The 16,523-nt window shown below is 40.0% G+C and overlaps 2 protein-coding genes across 2 annotated transcripts; both read left to right on the top strand.

The window, feature by feature from the left end:
• Positions 1–544: 544 nt before the first annotated feature.
• Positions 545–1,931, top strand: LOC126582528 (pentatricopeptide repeat-containing protein At3g29230-like). Its single transcript, XM_050246670.1, has 5 exons — positions 545–842; positions 961–1,044; positions 1,147–1,320; positions 1,745–1,773; positions 1,857–1,931. The coding sequence occupies exons 1-5, from the start codon at positions 545–547 to the stop codon at positions 1,929–1,931; spliced, it is 660 nt and encodes a 219-aa protein (XP_050102627.1).
• A 5,547-nt stretch (positions 1,932–7,478) lies between these two features.
• On the top strand, positions 7,479–8,710 carry LOC126583845 (uncharacterized). The gene is made up of 2 exons (XM_050248383.1): positions 7,479–8,189; positions 8,516–8,710. The coding sequence occupies exons 1-2, from the start codon at positions 7,727–7,729 to the stop codon at positions 8,542–8,544; spliced, it is 492 nt and encodes a 163-aa protein (XP_050104340.1). The 5' UTR covers positions 7,479–7,726; the 3' UTR covers positions 8,545–8,710.
• Positions 8,711–16,523: the final 7,813 nt, after the last annotated feature.

Here is a 16,523-nt window from a genome sequence, read left to right as displayed (position 1 = left end):
CAGTCCTCTGCTCTACCAAAACAGCTATCTAAACCACTTTCCAAAAATCTGATAAATAGAAGGAAAGGAGATCATAAAGATACGCGGACGACTTGACTATAGTATAGGTCGGTCAAACAAAAACAACGCGCAACGGGCTCTCCGCTCCTATATATTTTAATTCAAGTGAAAGAGGAAGCCAAAAAACCATATAGTGCTAAAAAAAATACGATTGATTACTCGAATTGGTTTTTGCGTCCCTTTATTATAATTAAACTCAGTATTAATGTTGTTTTTATTATTTGACTGACATTTTAGAAGAAAAATTCAAGCTGAAGCACAAAAAATCGAACATATTACTCCAATCAATCAGCCTAACTCACGTCAGCCAAAAACCAATTTATTTGGATGAGTGGGTCTAGAGATTGGGCCCACCCTTCTTTAGCTCTTACAAATTGGGTCAGTCCACTCAGCAACCTCTCTCTCTCCCTCTCTCCCTCTCTCCCCTCTCAGATGAAAATTAAAATTCTAGCCTCTGCCTTCTCCACACCGCTTGTTCGATGATATGCTTGAGAGAGATACGGTTGGTTGGAATACGATATTGGATGGGTATGTGAATGCTGGGCAGATGAATGAAGCCTTTGAATTTTTTGAGAAAATGCCTCAGAGGATGTTGTCTCATGGTGGACTCCGGTTTCGGGTTAGTGCAAAGCCGTGGATTATGGCAAGAATGATGTTTGATAGGATGCCTTTCAGAAACTTGGTTCCATGGATTATATCTGGTTATGTCGAGAAGGGGCTGGTGAAGGATGCGATTATATTGTATGATCACATGGAGGAAGCTGGATTGAAGCTTGATAATGGTTCTATTATTAGTATATTGGCTGCTTGTTTCACGCCTCTATAGAGAGGACTCGATTCAAGTGTACCGTGTCAAATGCTTTGCTTGATTGTATGCGAAGTGTTGTGTGTTGGATGAAGCATCTAGAGTCTTTCATGTGATAGCGAAAAAGGATTTGGTGTCTTGGAATGCCATGCTCCAAGGGTTAGCCATGAACAGGCATGGTGAGAAGGCGCTTGAGCTATTCTCTCGAATGGTAAAAGCCGGGTTTTTTTTTTCTGGATAAATTGACCTTCGTTGGGGTCTTATGTGCTGTATACATGCAGTATTTGTGGAGGAATGTCTTCAAGCCTTCAACACTACGGAGTGGGAGTACAGGATTGTACCCGGAGTTGAGCATTACGGTTGCATGATTGACCTTTTGGGTCTTGGTGGGCGTCTTAGGGAGGCTTTTAGGCTTTCGCATAGCATGCCAATGGAACCAAATGCTGCTGTATGGGGTACAATTTTGGGGGCTTGTGTTGATTATTGGCTCAAACAAAAGTAGTCTAAAACCAACAATGGATTTCGGCTACTTTTGTGGTCAAAATTGTTGGATTGGCATGCTACATGTGGGAAACAAAAAATGCATGCAATTGTGCCTAACTCTTTTGACTTGATGGTAGGCCTTTGGCCATTGATGTCTTTGAGAAGCTTTTCTTTGGCTATAAAAGGGGAGCAAGGTGCATCCCATAAGCATAGAAGAGGAGAACAAGGAAGAGAGAAAAATAGCAAGAAGCCATTTGGCATAGAGAAGAATTTTCTCAAATTGTCTTGTTTTGTATTTTTGGTTTTCTCTTCCTATTGTAAGTGTGAGAGTTTGGGTTATTCGGGTCTTTGGGAAATTGAGTGATAAACACTATTGTATGTTCTCATTGATTATAGTGGAATACTCCGTCGTCTCCAAACTGGATGTAGGCATTGCCGAACCAGTATAAATCTTGGTGTTCTTGTTAGTGTTGTTTTTATTCTGTTCTGTCTTACTATTCACTTACAGTCGAATGCCGCTTCCGCACAACAAGTGGTACCAGAGCCCAGTTCCGTGAATAGTGTTGGCGCTACAGTTCTGTGAACAGTGAACTGCTACAGTATCTGTGAACAGTATTGTACCTATGAACAGTGCCGTATTTGTGAACAGTGCCGAGTAGATGGCTGGAGATAAAGACGAATCTGTAAAGAAGGGGTCAACATCGTCTTCGTCTACATCCAATAGACATCCAACTACTACTACAAGGTTAGAGGTTGATAAATTCAATGGCTCTAATAATTTTGGTATGTGGCAATGTGAAGTTATGGATGTGTTGTATCAACAAGAGTTGGATATGGTTCTGGAAGATAAACCAGAAGATATTGATGACAAGCAGTGGACGCGAATTAATCTTCATGCTTGTGCTGCTATTCGATCGTTCCTTGATAAGGAGTTGAAATACCCGTATATGAAGGAAACTTCTGCTAAGGAGTTATGGACGAAATTGGAGGAGAAGTATATGACCAAGAGCGCAGAAAATCGTCTCTTCTTGAAGAAGTGACTCTTCCGATTTCAGTATCGTCCAAGTATCTCTATGCACGAACACCTCAATGATTATAATAAAATACTTGCTGATTTAGCAAACCTTGATGTGAAAATTCCTGACGAGGACAAGGCACTATGTTTGTTAAATTCATTGCCTGATGATTATGATCATTTGACAACTACTCTGTTGTATGGAAAATCCGAGGTGAAACTTGATGAGGTGTCTGCGGCATTGGTGAATCATGAGTGTCGTAAGAAGGAACTGAAGACTCACAATTCACAAACCGAGGCATTTGTTGCAAGGGGTCGAACAGAGGAAAGAAAATCTGGGAAGCGGGGAAAATCTCGTTCAAAGTCACGAGGGAAGTTTCCTGCTAAAGATGAATGTGCTTTTTGTCGCCAAAAGGGTCATTGGAAGAAAGACTGCCCCAAATTGAAGAACAAAGAGAAGGAGAAAGCGGGTTCTGAAGCAAATATTGCAAAATCTGGAGATGATGATGATTTCGAGTTTGCTTTGACTAGTTCATATGCTGATGGTCACTCCAATGAGTGGATTTTGGATTCAGGTTGCACCTATCATATGTGTCCCATTCGGGAATGGTTTTCTAATTTCGAGGAGCTGGATGGTGGAGTTGTTTTGATGGGTAATAATAATGCCTGCAAAACACAAGGGATAGGCAAAATCTGTTTGAAGATGCATGATGGAACAGTCAGAGAATTAAGTGATGTTCGGTATGTACCGGATATGAAGAAAAATCTCATTTCACTGGGTGCATTGGAATCCAAGGGTCTCAAGATCACCATGGAGGGTGGAGTTCTTAAAGCTGTGTACGGGGCACTAGTGGTGATGAAAGGTACAAGACGAAATAACTTGTATTTCTTGCAGGGGAATACAGTTATTGGTGGAGCAGCTGTCACCGAAGCTGCTGACGCAGATAGCACAGACACCACGAGGTTATGGCATATGCGTCTTGGGCATGCTGGTGAAAAAGCGTTGCAAGGATTGGTGAAGCAAGGCTTATTGAAAGGTGCAAAGGCATGCAAATTGGAATTCTGTGAGCATTGTGTGTTGGGTACGCAAACTAGAGTAAAATTTGGCACTGCTATTCACCACACTAAAAGCATTCTTGATTATGTTCACACTGATGTTTGGGGACCTTCCAAGAATGCATCTTGGGGAGGTAGCCATTATTTTGTCTCCTTTATTGATGACTTCTCTAGAAGAATATGGGTGTACACCATGAAACGTAAAGATGAAGTCTTGAAGATATTCCTGAAGTGGAAAAAGATGATTGAAACGCAAAGCGGTCGAAAGATCAAGACTCTCAGATCAGACAATGGGGGTGAATATAAGTCTGATCCTTTCTTGAAAGTTTGTCAAGATGAGGGTATTGTGAGGCACTTCATGGTTAGGGAGACACCGCAACAGAATGGGGGTGGCGGAGCGCATGAACCGTACTTTGCTTGAGAAAGTTCGGTGTATGTTGTCTAATGCTGGATTAGGTAAGGCGTTTTGGGCTGAGGCACTCACTTATGCAAGCCATCTCATTAATCGATTGCCAGCTGCTGCGAATGAGGGCAAAACTCCCATGGAGGTATGGTCTGGTAAACCTTGTACTGATTACAAGTTTTTACACATATTTGGTTGTTCTGCTTACTATTATGTCAGAGAAAGCAAGTTGGATCCAAGAGCAAAGAAAGCTCTATTTATGGGCTTTAGCACTGGCGTGAAGGGATACCGACTCTGGTGTCCAGATGAGAAGAAATTTGTTGTAAGCAGAGATGTGACTTTTGATGAGGCTGCTATGGTTAATCAGAACAAGCATGAAGGTGAAACTGAAGCGACCGAGACCATGAGTAGCTCAAAGTAGGTGGAGTTACTGAAGACTCCAGTTGTTCCAGTAAGGTCTGATGTTTCAAACACTAGTCCTACAGTTAATTCTGATGATGAGGACGAGGATGATGAAGAGGAGACACCTACCCAAGAGCCTCCACATCAACAAGACTATATTGCAACCAGAAGATCGAGAAGGGAAATCCGAAAGCCTGCTCGATTTACTGATATTGTGGCATATGCACTTCCCGTTATTGAAGATGATATTCCATCCGCCTACAAAGAAGCTGTCATGAGTTCAGACTGCGAGTTGTGGAAGAAATCTATGGATGAGGAGATGAAATCTCTTCATAAAAATGAGACTTGGAAGCTGGTTCAGTTACCAAAGGGGAAGAAAGCAATTGGTTGTAAATGGGTGTATGCCAAAAAGATGGAATCTTTGGGAAAAGACAATGTAAGATTCAAAGCCAGATTGGTAGCTAAAGGCTACGCTCAGAAGGAAGGCATTGACTACAATGAGGTATTTTCTCCTGTAGTAAAACATTCTTCTATTCGTATTTTGTTGGCTTTGGTTGTGCAGTTTGACCTTGAGTTGGCCCAACTTGATGTCAAGACTGCGTTCTTACATGGTGATTTGGAGGAAGAGATTTATATGTCTCAGCCAGAAGGTTTTAAGGTTGCTGGAAAGGAAAATTGGGTTTGCAAATTGGAAAAATCATTGTATGGCTTGAAGCAGTCTCCAAGACAATGGTACAAACGATTTGATGGATTTATGATCGGGCAGAAGTACACAAGAAGTCACTATGACCATTGTGTATACTTTCGCAAACTACAAGATGGAACCTTCATTTATCTGCTTTTATATGTTGATGATATGCTTATAGCATGTAAGAGCAAAGTGGAGATTACAAGGTTGAAGACTCAACTAAGTAATGAATTTGAGATGAAGGACTTGGGAGAAGCTCGGAAGATACTAGGTATGGAAATTGAAAGAGATAGAGCGAATGGCAAGATTAGTCTGTGTCAGAAGCAGTATTTGAAGAAGGTACTACAACGTTTCAGGATGAATGAAAATTCAAAACCGGTTAGTACACCTCTTGCCTCTCATTTCAAACTTAGCGCTTCTATGTCTCCTAAAACTGTTGAAGAGAGTCAGTACATGACTCAAATTCCTTATGCAAATGTTGTTGGTAGTTTGATGTATGCTATGGTATGTACTAGGCCTGATATTTCACAAGCTGTTAGTATTGTCAGTAGATATATGCATAATCCAGGAAAAGGGCATTGGCAAGCTGTGAAATGGATTCTACGGTATATTCTGGGTACTGTAGATGTTGGTTTATTGTTCCAGCAGGATAAAGTTACTGGTAAATGTGTTGTTGGATATGTGGATTCTGATTACGCAGGTGATTTGGACAAGCGTAGGTCCACTACTGGTTTTGTATTCTCTATTGCTGGAGGTCCAGTAAGTTGGAGGTCGATTCTGCAATCTACAGTTGCTTTGTCGACTACTGAGGCAGAATACATGGCTGTAACAGAAGCTATAAAGGAAGCCATCTGGCTTCAAGGGTTGCTTGATGACTTAGGGGTTCAACAAGACCATGTGGATGTTCATTGCGACAGTCAGAGTGCTATTCATTTAGCAAAGAATCAAGTTCATCATGCACGTACGAAACACATTGACGTGAGGTTCCATTTTGTTCGTGAGATTATTGACGAGGGAGATATTCTTCTTCATAAGATTGGGACCACTGACAATCCTGCGGATATGTTAACGAAGCCAGTTTCGCTGCACAAGTTTAAGCACTGCTTAGACTTAATTGGCATTTGTAAAATTTGTTGATTGCCCCATGGGGGATTGGGAGACGACTATTAGGAGTTCTACTTAGAGGGTTTGAGCCAAGGTGGAGATTGTTGATTATTGGCTCAAACAAAAGTAGTCTAAAACCAACAATGGATTTCGGCTACTTTTGTGGTCAAAATTGTTGGATTGACATGCTACATGTGGGAAACAAAAAATGCATGCAATTGTGCCTAACTCTTTTGACTTGATGGTAGGCCTTTGGCCATTGATGTCTTTGAGAAGCTTTTCTTTGGCTATAAAAGGGGAGCAAGGTGCATCCCATAAGCATAGAAGAGGAGAACAAGGAAGAGAGAAAAATAGCAAGAAGCCATTTGGCATGGAGAAGAATTTTCTCAAATTGTCTTGTTTTGTATTTTTGGTTTTCTCTTCTTATTGTAAGTGTGAGAGTTTGGGTTATTCGGGTCTTTGGGAAATTGAGTGATAAACACTATTGTATGTTCTCATTGATTATAGTGGAATACTCCGTCGTCTCCAAACTGGATGTAGGCATTGCTGAACCAGTATAAATCTTGGTGTTCTTGTTGGTGTTGTTTTTATTCTGTTCTGTCTTACTATTCACTTACAGTCGAATGCCGCTTCCGCACAACAGCTTGTCGGATGCATAATGATTTGGAACTAGCAGATGAGGGTGCTTAATCACCTAGGTAAGTTAGACCCGTCTGATTCAGGAAAATTTTCCATGTTGTCTGTTGGAAGAATGCATGCAAGTCATATCTTGTGTTAAAATGCATGCATGAAATAAACATGTTGGATGACTAGTGAAGTTAGGCTAGTCAACATTCTTTGTGTAAATTAGGCAAGTTAGGCAAGTTAGGCAAGTTAGGCTTATGTCTACTTTCTTTTCCTATATATATGTTTCATTTGTAATTGTTTCTTCATGAAATACACATAAAAAATTCTACATGGTATCAGAGCAGGTTCATTTGTAACCTGTCTCTGCCATTCTTGCTGCTGCAATTTTTTCTTTCTTTCAAAGTCTAAGTTATGACTAAAGAAAGTTCTGTGAACCATGATGAGGAAACCCGACACAATCTCTCTCCAAACTTCTCAGACGTTGAGGTTAACACCAATCAACGTTTGTGTTCAGTTCTCTTGAACGAGTTCAATTATCTTCCTTGGTCCCGAGCTGTTTCACTAGCTCTCGGAGGCAAAGGGAAGTTAGGGTTTGTAAATGGAAGCGTGGAAGCTCCAGACAGTTCTTCCTCTACATACAATGCATGGCTCTGCAAAGATCAACTTGTCATGTCCTTGCTGCTCAACACCATGGAGAAACATGTTGCTGAAATTTTTAGCTACTCCAATTCCGCACATGATATTTGGAAAGCTTTGCAGGATATGTATGGAAATCAAAACAACTATGCACGGGTCTTCCAATTAAAGAAAGACATTGCCAGTGCTCAATAAGAAGGGAAAGCATTTGTTCAACACCTTGGGAGCCTCAAAGCCATGTGGAATGAGTTGGATGTATATCTCCCTCATACCACAGATCCTACCATTCTCCTAAAACGAGCTGAGGAAGACAAAATTTATCAGCTGTTAGGGAGTTTGAGCTCTGAGTACGAGGACCTAAGGAGTCACATCTTGATGAGTCAAGACCTGCCTACCTTCAACAATGTTTGTGCAACTATCCAATGAGAAGAAGCAAGGAAGAAGGTTATGAATGTTGATCACAATCCTAGATTAACGGAGACTCGGGCATATGCATCAAAGTACAAGAACTCAGAAGCCAAGGTATACAAGGGAAGAAACACACATCTAAAATGCAAATATTGCAATGGTGTTGGTCATGAGGAAGACAAGTGTTGGGAACTTCATCCTGAACTCAAGCCTAAGTTCAGCAAAGATGGAAGGATGATACCAAGGTCCTCACAACAATTTCAACCTCATTTCAAGGCACAACTTGCTAATGCTCACGCTTCTACTATCTCACAAGGATCCATGGAGTTCACTGCCAATCCATTGTCATTGATCAATGAATTTGCAGCTTACCTACAAAGTAAGGGGCACGGAGGAGGCTCACATGGTCAAGGCAATGAAGAGGGTAGTCACACAGCTATGTTGGGACAATTTGCCGGATTTCTTGCTGGAAATGAGAAAGTTCCAAAGGGAGAAGCATCAGGTATACTTAAAGCCTTTACTACTGCCCTATTAACTAGTACTGAAATTGATTGTTGGATAATTGATTCAGGCGCCACAGATCATATGACAAACAAAGTTACAAATTTACATCATTTTAAAAAAATTTCAAGCCCCTCACATGTGTCTGTTGCAAATGGAAAAAATGTCTTAGTTTTGGGAAAATGAGAAATAAACTTACTCTCTCAAAAAACACCTTCCACTGCCCTCTATGTACCAACCTTTCCCTTCCAACTTTTGTCAATTGGAAAGATCACCAACACCCTAAACTGCCGTGCTATTTTCTCACCAAATAAAGTAATGTTTCAGGATGTTCTCACCATGAAGATGATTGGTGAAGGGGTCTTCATAAATGGACTTTACTACCTATGCAAGAATGCATGTTTCACTCAGGCTCTTCAAGCTCAATCGAAGTCCATAGATGAAAACCAACTTTGGCATAGGAGATTAGCTCACCCCTCTGAACTTGTCTTGTCGAAACTGTTTCCAAATTTTTGTAACCCCTATCCTATTTGTGATACTTGTCAATTTTCTAAGTTTACTAGGCTACCTTTTGGTAATTCAATGTCTAGGACAAGTAAACATTTTGAAATGCTACACATCGATGTATGGGGACCTGCAACTGAATCAATGGAAGGTTTTAAATATTTTGTTCTATTTGTTGATGATTTCTCTCGAACAAGTTTTCTATATCTTATGAAATCAAAAAGTGAAGTCCCTACCATTTTCAAAGACTTTCACATGCATGTTAAAACGCAATTTCAATCAAACATTAAGGTTTTAAGGTCAGATAATGGCACTGAATTTCTATCCAACAACATGCTTCAATACATAAGTTCTCAGGGCATCATACATCAAACCAGCTGTGTGGGGACTCCCCAACAAAATGGAGTAGCCGAGAGGAAAAATAGAGATATCTTGGAAAAAATTCGTGCTCTCATGATTCACATGCACGTTCCAAAGAAATTTTGGTCGTTTGCCATCCTTACTGCCACTTATCTCATCAATCGACTTCCAAGTCGTGTGCTAGGGTTTAAATCTCCCTATGAAGTTCTCAAGGGGAGGAAAATAGATTTGACACATCTCAAGGTGTTTGGTTGTGTGTGTTTTGTTCACATCCAAACCTTGAACCGTGACAAACTAGATGCCAGGGATACTCGACCACTCAAAAGGGATACAAGTGCTTCAATCCAGTCACTAAGAAGTGCACAGTTTCAAGAGATGTGAAGTTCGAAGAAGACTATCCCTATTTTACAAGTCAGGGGGAGGATTTAGTTGACATGTTCCCACTCCCTCAAAACTTTAATTATCCGATGTTGGAAAAGAGATCAGTCATTGTAAGTCCAGATTGTGAAGAAGTTCAAACTGACCAAATTACTGCCAGTGAGAGTGAAGACGAGCCCTACTCTGATCCTTCTCCGCCCTCTACAGAGTCTCAGGTGATTAAAAGAAATCCTCCTCGAATCAGAAAACCTCCAGCTAGGTTGCAGGACTATGTTACATATGCCTCACGACATCCAATCAATAAATGTATCAGCTTTAGTAAGTTCTCAACATCTCATGCTGCATTTCTCAGTGAAATTGATAAGCACTATGAACCAAGAAGCTTTCAAGAAGCTTCTCTTCTCCCACAATGGAACCAAGCCATGAAAGAAGAGATTCGTGCACTGGAAGAGAATTGCACCTGGAGCCTAGTTCAACTACCACCAGGAAAAAAGGCTGTTGGAAGTCGTTGGATTTACAAGACTAAATTCAAAGCTGATGGATCTATCGAGAGACACAAGGCTAGACTTGTTGCTCGAGGTTTCACCCAAACCTTTGGTGTAGATTATAAGGAAACATTCGCACCGGTGGCCAAGATGAACTCAATCAGGGTTTTACTGTCAGTTGCAATCAATTGTGGATGGTCACTCTACCAAATGGACGTGAAGAATGCTTTCCTTCACGGCGAGCTGCATGAAGAAGTGTATATGCAACCTCCTCCAGGCTATGATGGTATTAAAGGCAACATGGTTTGTAAATTGCACAAGGCAATATACGGATTGAAACAATCACCAAGAGCTTGGTTGGTATGCCAAGCTCAGTTCTGTTCTGGAAAAGGCTGGATTCATGCGAAGTAATGCTGATTCTTCGTTATTTGTAAGAACTGGCACCAGGGGGAAGTTGGTGGTCTTCGTCTATGTTGATGATCTTATCATCACTGGAGATAATACCGTGGAGATTGAGGCACTAAAACTCTCACTACATCAAGCTTTCGCTATCAAAGATTTGGGGAGGTTAAAGTATTTTTTGGGGATCGAAATGGCAACATCTTCAAAAGGACTGTTTCTACATCAACGGAAATATGTATTGAACCTCCTTCAAGAAGCAAAAATGCTTGACTGCAAGCCTGCTATCACTCCCGTTGATTGTAAACTGAAGCTCAGCATAGATGGAGAAGCCATGCATGATGTAAGCTACTATCAACGATTAGTAGGCAAGCTCATATACCTCACTATCATTCGTCCAGATATCACATATGCAGTGAGCTTGGCTAGTCAGTTCATGTACTCTCCCACTGTTGATCACCTTAACCTTGTTAAGAGAATCCTTCGTTATCTTAAGGGTTCAATTGGGCAAGGAATTACAATGCATAACAATCAGTCCACTGTCATTAGTGGCTACACAGATGCAGACTGGGCAGGTAATGCAATTGATAGGAAATCAATCACAGGCTATTGTACATTTGTTGGTGGAAACCTTGTCACATGGAAGAGTAAGAAGCAACATGTAATTGCTCATTCCAGCGCAGAGGCTGAGTATCGAGCCATGGCAGCCACTGCGTGTGAACTCATTTGGCTTAAAGGGCTTCTTTCAGACTTAGGGTTTCCTAGTTCTACTCCTATGACGCTTATGTGTGATAATCAGGCAGCCATGCACATTGCTGCCAATCCTGTGTTCCATGAAAGAACCAAACATATTGAAGTGGATTGTCATTTCATCAGAGCTCAAGTTCAAACGCAAATCATCCGGACCATGTTCACACGAAGCCATGATCAACTAGCAGATCTTTTTACAAAGGCACTAGCATCATCTCAATTTCATCGGTTATTGGGCAAGCTTGGCTCAGTGAATCCCCTCGATCCAGCTTGAGGGGGAGTGTTGGAAGAATGCATGCAAGTCATATCTTGTGTTAAAATGCATGCATGAAATAAACATGTTGGATGACTAGTGAAGTTAGGCTAGTCAACATTCTTTGTGTAAATTAGGCAAGTTAGGCAAGTTAGGCAAGTTAGGCTTATGTCTACTTTCTTTTCCTATATATATGTTTCATTTGTAATTGTTTCTTCATGAAATACACATAAAAATTCTACATTGTCAAATATTTATTCTGCAGCTGGTGATTGGGTCAATGTTGCCAATGTGCGGCTGCAAATGAGGAGCACTGGAGTCCAGAAATTTCCCAGGGCTAGTTCCGATGAGGTGGACGACGAGGTCCATGAATTTACAGTTTTTGATAAATTACATCCTAAATCGGACAAAGTATATGGGATGATTGACAGACTTCATCAAGACTTCAAGCAATTGAATGTGTCGTCGCGGAGTATTAGCAATGGGATAGGTGGATAAACTGCGAACGAAAGTATTTATTTGGTGAGCATCAGCTTACTCAAACTTGTCCAGAAAAACTTCTGCGAGCCTCCTAATTGGAAAATTTTCAAGGAGAAACTTCTGACCAATGTCCTTAGGACTTAGATTATAAACTTGTATACATGTTGATAAATAGAAGGGATCAATCGTTTGATTTGTTGCTTATCTGTATCAGTAGATTGGAATTAACAGTTACCAATGATTGATCTTTTATCTGTGAGATGATGTGTCACGCTAGTACAATTCTTGCAAAGAGCTGGACAAGTGTCTACGGGTATAGCACCGTATCCATATCACTGCTTGCCATCTATGCTCTGCCATCAATTCCAAGTTTAGGAACGCAAAAAATGAGATGAGGAAGGATAACTCTTGCTGATATGCTGTAAGTTGAAACTCAACCTTAAATTTCTTAATGAAATTATGTTTTCTTATAAACAATTGCACATCAAACTACTGTCTTGTAAGCTATATCGTTTAGCGAAGAAAAACTTACATGCAACGGGAAGGATACAATTGTGGTAATATTTCAAGTCAATCACACATTGTCATGCATTTTATCTTTCTAACATAATAATGTGTGGTTGACTCAGAATACTGTCACAATGACATCCGTCGAATAACTCCCCCAATATTCACAGCTGACAAGTTAATGTACTTCAAAGTTTGGCGAGCAAGTGCTCAACAAACAACCGACGCGTGACTCAAATTGGTTTGATTGATGAGAGAAACCCCTTACCCACAAAGAAGGAGGAGGTCCCGGTCCTTTGGTGCCATGCATATAGTCATATCCACTGGCCTTCCCGATGTGTATCCAATTGTCCCAAATAAACCTTTCTTTTGCTTTGTTGTTAATTGGTCATGTATTGTTATGCAACTCTCTGTGAAGCAAATATGACTCATATAATCCTTTTTGGATTCTCAAGGATTATAAGGATCATCACTTCTTATCCGGTCATCTTACATCGTACGTTTGGTGCTGTTTGTGTTTAATTTTAAATAATAAAAAAATTCAAAATGATTTATGACCGCATAATGTACGATGATGATAGGATATGAGGATCCTAGGTCCTCACAACGAGAATTCAGATGGGATCTAAATCCATAATATAAAGCTCTAAATTTGATTTTCTATCCAGTAATATAACTGTTTTTCTTTCTTTCAATCTGGTAGCTTCATACCACAATTTGGTGAAGTGGGTAGTTCCTGTCCCCCTTAAATTTACTCAAAGGATTCAAAGTTTTAGTTGATATCAAGGGTAGTTTAAATAGCGTTTAGTAGATATCGCCCGTGGTTGGTTTTGAATTTTTACAAGATGACTTGTCGTGTTGCTATTTTTGAGATAATATTTTGTGATAAAATTCGTAAATTTTAGCCAATAGAAAAGAATGCTGTTATTGCTTTTTTTTTTATTTTATTTTATTTTTTAAGATGAGACCTTAAGTGCTGACCTTAGTTTCGGATTATTTTAAGCCGTTGAATTTTTATCTAAACGGCTCACAATAAAAGAGTTCAAACATGCTTCTTTCTATGGGATTTGGATTTCATATGGATCCAAATTGTGGGGATCTTAGGGATCCCCACATCTTAACCATTCATTGTGTATCGTACGATCATAAATTATTTGATTTTTTTATTTAAAATTTAACACAAATAGTATATGATGAAAACTGACTGCACAATATATGATGAACGGTTAGGATGTGGAGATCCCTAGAATCCCCACAAAGTAGAGGATCCTTTTCCCTCTCTAGGCTCACCCATCCACTTTTCTCTCTCTCTCTCTCTTCATCTTCAACCTCACCCCATCCTCGGTTTCAAAATCCTCCCCAATATCCAAAATTAATTAAAACACTAGCACCTCCTGAATTTCATGATGATGCCAAATTCCGACGTTCTACTGGCCTTCAATCACCACCTAAGTTCGATGATGAAGTGATGAAAACTCGTGTGATTTAGAATACGTAGGATCTAGGATGGTTGTAGGACGTAGAAAACAAAATATTATTAAGAACATAAATAGAAAACACCTTGAAAATAAACATGAATTGTCAAAAGCTCCTAAGTTAATGCGTCTCTCCATATTGATCCCCTTTCTAATGGCTAAATAGCCTTATTTATACTATTACAAAATAAAATCCTACTTAGGAAAGGTCTTCTAAAAACTAGGAAACATAATAGAATAAGATAACTAGGAAATAAAAGGTTTCATATTTAAACTGAAATTCGGACTTCTAAAAAAATCAGATTTTTGACCGACCAAATCAACTCTGATTTGGTCCCAAAATATCTCTTTTTAAAGCTTGAGACGTCCCTAACAAATCCTCAAAAGGAATATTCCTCAAAATATGCCATCTTGACCTTCAAAATACCCAAAACGTACAAAAACATTGCACGCTGGGTCTTTATTTCATCGTCACGGTCAAATGGTTTGGTAGAAAAATATGAAACTTTGATACAATCATCTCGAAAGGCTCACGAACATCCTTCAGTTGGAATCACTCCAAAATTCATCCATTTGATCATTTTTTGCTTCAGAAGAAGTCGAATGTTCTACATTGAAAATACATAATAAGTATCAAAATTCATCTAAATAAACTAATAAATTATAACTAAGATTAGGGTAAAATATATGGTATAATATGGATTCATCAGTGTCTATTCAAGTGAGATTTAAAATATATTTACAAGTTTTTATAAAAACAAATATTTCTAAAATTAAAGGCTAATATTTGGCTACATTCAATAAATACACAGGTTGAGATGATGGTGCGATATCGATGAAAAGTAGATTTGCGAACGATACCTAGCTAGAATCGCAAGAGGACAGAGAGAGCAACCTCACTAATTATATTAACGTTTTAGAAAGAATAAAAAAACGGGTATAAAGCGTATTAAAATTGGTAGGACTAGATTATTTAAAATTGGTCCCAAACAGGTTTATAAAAATAGAGTGGTCATGTTGGGTAAACAATAAACTCCGAGTTCAACTGGAACTGGAAATCCTTGCGACTTTAGGCTTTGGAAACACCTATCTATTTACATGCTCAACACCCTCTGCTTTAATCCCATCCCCATCTCTCTCTCTCGCTCTCTCTCTCTCTCTCTCTCTCTCTCTCCTTCGGTTGGTCTGATCGCTTCTGCAGAATAAGGCTATAGGATAGTGAAATTAACGGATCGAATGGGAATGGCAAAGTCTTCCTCCGCCGGGCCGCTTTGTAAAATTGTTTTCTTCTGCTTCGCCGCACTATTGGCAATCTTTCTCTTCACAGCCTTGGCGTGGACTTTATTGCGTGACGCGAAGCTCAGCCCTGAATTCCCTGAGTTCCGGGTCGACTTGGTAGCCGTGTCGCCGTGCCCACTCACCGCCACATCCAGCAGCGACTACTTAACCGCCACGTGGGACTTGACGCTGGTTGCTATAAATCCCAACCGGAAGCTGGACTTGTATTACGAGAACCTTCAAGCCGATATCTTCTACGGCGACGTCGACGACAAGGAAAGCGACAGCAATCTCAAGCTGGGAACGGCGCCGTTGCCTCCCATCTATGTAAGTAAGATGAACCAGATCACTCTTGATTTCTCGGTGGTAATGGCGAGGTCGTACATCGGAACCGACGCGGCCAACGATATAATCATCTCCTCCTCCTCTTCCTCCACCTCCCCAAGTTGTTATGGGTCGGGGAGCCTGTGGCTGAAGCTGTTGGGTTTTTTTAGGTATAATACTACGTTGTTTGGACTGGATACTTCCGAACTGACGCGCTTCTCTTGCGACCTTTTCCCACCGAATGGGACGGCGGGGCAGTCAAGGGCATGCCAAGGTTTTGATCGAAGTCATAGGTGTTATTGCTGACCTGATTGAGATTGATGATTCTAATTTCTACTAGCTGCTGTATTTACCTGCGTATTGTATTGTAATATATATAAAACTATTGGCAGGTGCATTTTAGACATTGTTTTTATTTAGTTGTTTATGTTTTTGCAGCTAAATTGCTAATCCTATCAAACTGATAGATAAAGCATCCATACGAGTGACCTCTAACATTGCAGTTGAAGTAGTGAAGTACCCACTTCTTTACGTGCATAAGTTTCTGCAAGTTTCTCTACTAGAAAAGTAGTAACTGAAAGCATTAATTGGGTATAGCTTGCCACATTGCTTCAGTCAACACTTATCTTCCGCCCTGAGAAATCAATTTGCCTTCCCCCTTGTATACTTTGTTCCAAACATGGTCCTTGATTGAACAAAAAAGTTTCCGCTTATCCTTCTCTAAGCAAATAGGAAGTCCCAAAAATCTCTCGTGGCAAGGGCTAGAATTTGAATTTTCGTGAGAGAGGAGGAGGACGGGCGCCCGGGGGGAGGGGGGGGGGGTGGTTGCTGAGTGGACTGACCCAATTTGTAAGAGCTAGAGAAGTGTGGACTTTGCACCCTAATCTCTACACCCACTCAAATTTGCTCTCTTCCAAACAAATTGATTTTGGACTGATGTGAATTAGGTCAGTTGATCAGAGTAGTATGTTTGATTTTTTGTGCTTAAACTTGAATTATTTTTCTACACAATGTCATTTTTTTTCTTTCTCTAATTTTTTTTTGTTATAATTGATATTTGTAGGATTCATTTAAAAGAATCAATTAAAATAAATTTTAAAATTTATAATTGGTGTATTAATAGAACACACGCAATAAAATAA

This window comes from Malus sylvestris, chromosome 9 (genome assembly GCF_916048215.2).
Source record: "Malus sylvestris chromosome 9, drMalSylv7.2, whole genome shotgun sequence".
Lineage (NCBI taxonomy): Eukaryota > Viridiplantae > Streptophyta > Magnoliopsida > Rosales > Rosaceae > Malus > Malus sylvestris.
The sequence above is the reverse complement of the archived record's forward strand: the minus strand, read 5'-3'. Positions and strand labels throughout refer to the sequence as shown.

What these genes read in the sequence shown, in the direction of transcription:
- LOC126582528 (XM_050246670.1), top strand. Translation starts at nt 545, where the DNA reads ATGCTTGAGAGAGATACGGTTGGTTGGAATACGATATTGGATGGGTAT. An exon ending in TGGATTGAAGCTTGATAATG is followed by an intron (nt 843 to 960) that starts GTTCTATTATTA and finishes TGTTGGATGAAG; the next exon opens with CATCTAGAGTCTTTCATGTG. An exon ending in CCGTCGTCTCCAAACTGGAT is followed by an intron (nt 1,774 to 1,856) that starts GTAGGCATTGCC and finishes ATTCACTTACAG; the next exon opens with TCGAATGCCGCTTCCGCACA.
- LOC126583845 (XM_050248383.1), top strand. Translation starts at nt 7,727, where the DNA reads ATGAATGTTGATCACAATCCTAGATTAACGGAGACTCGGGCATATGCA. An exon ending in TCCAAAGGGAGAAGCATCAG is followed by an intron (nt 8,190 to 8,515) that starts GTATACTTAAAG and finishes GTAATGTTTCAG; the next exon opens with GATGTTCTCACCATGAAGAT.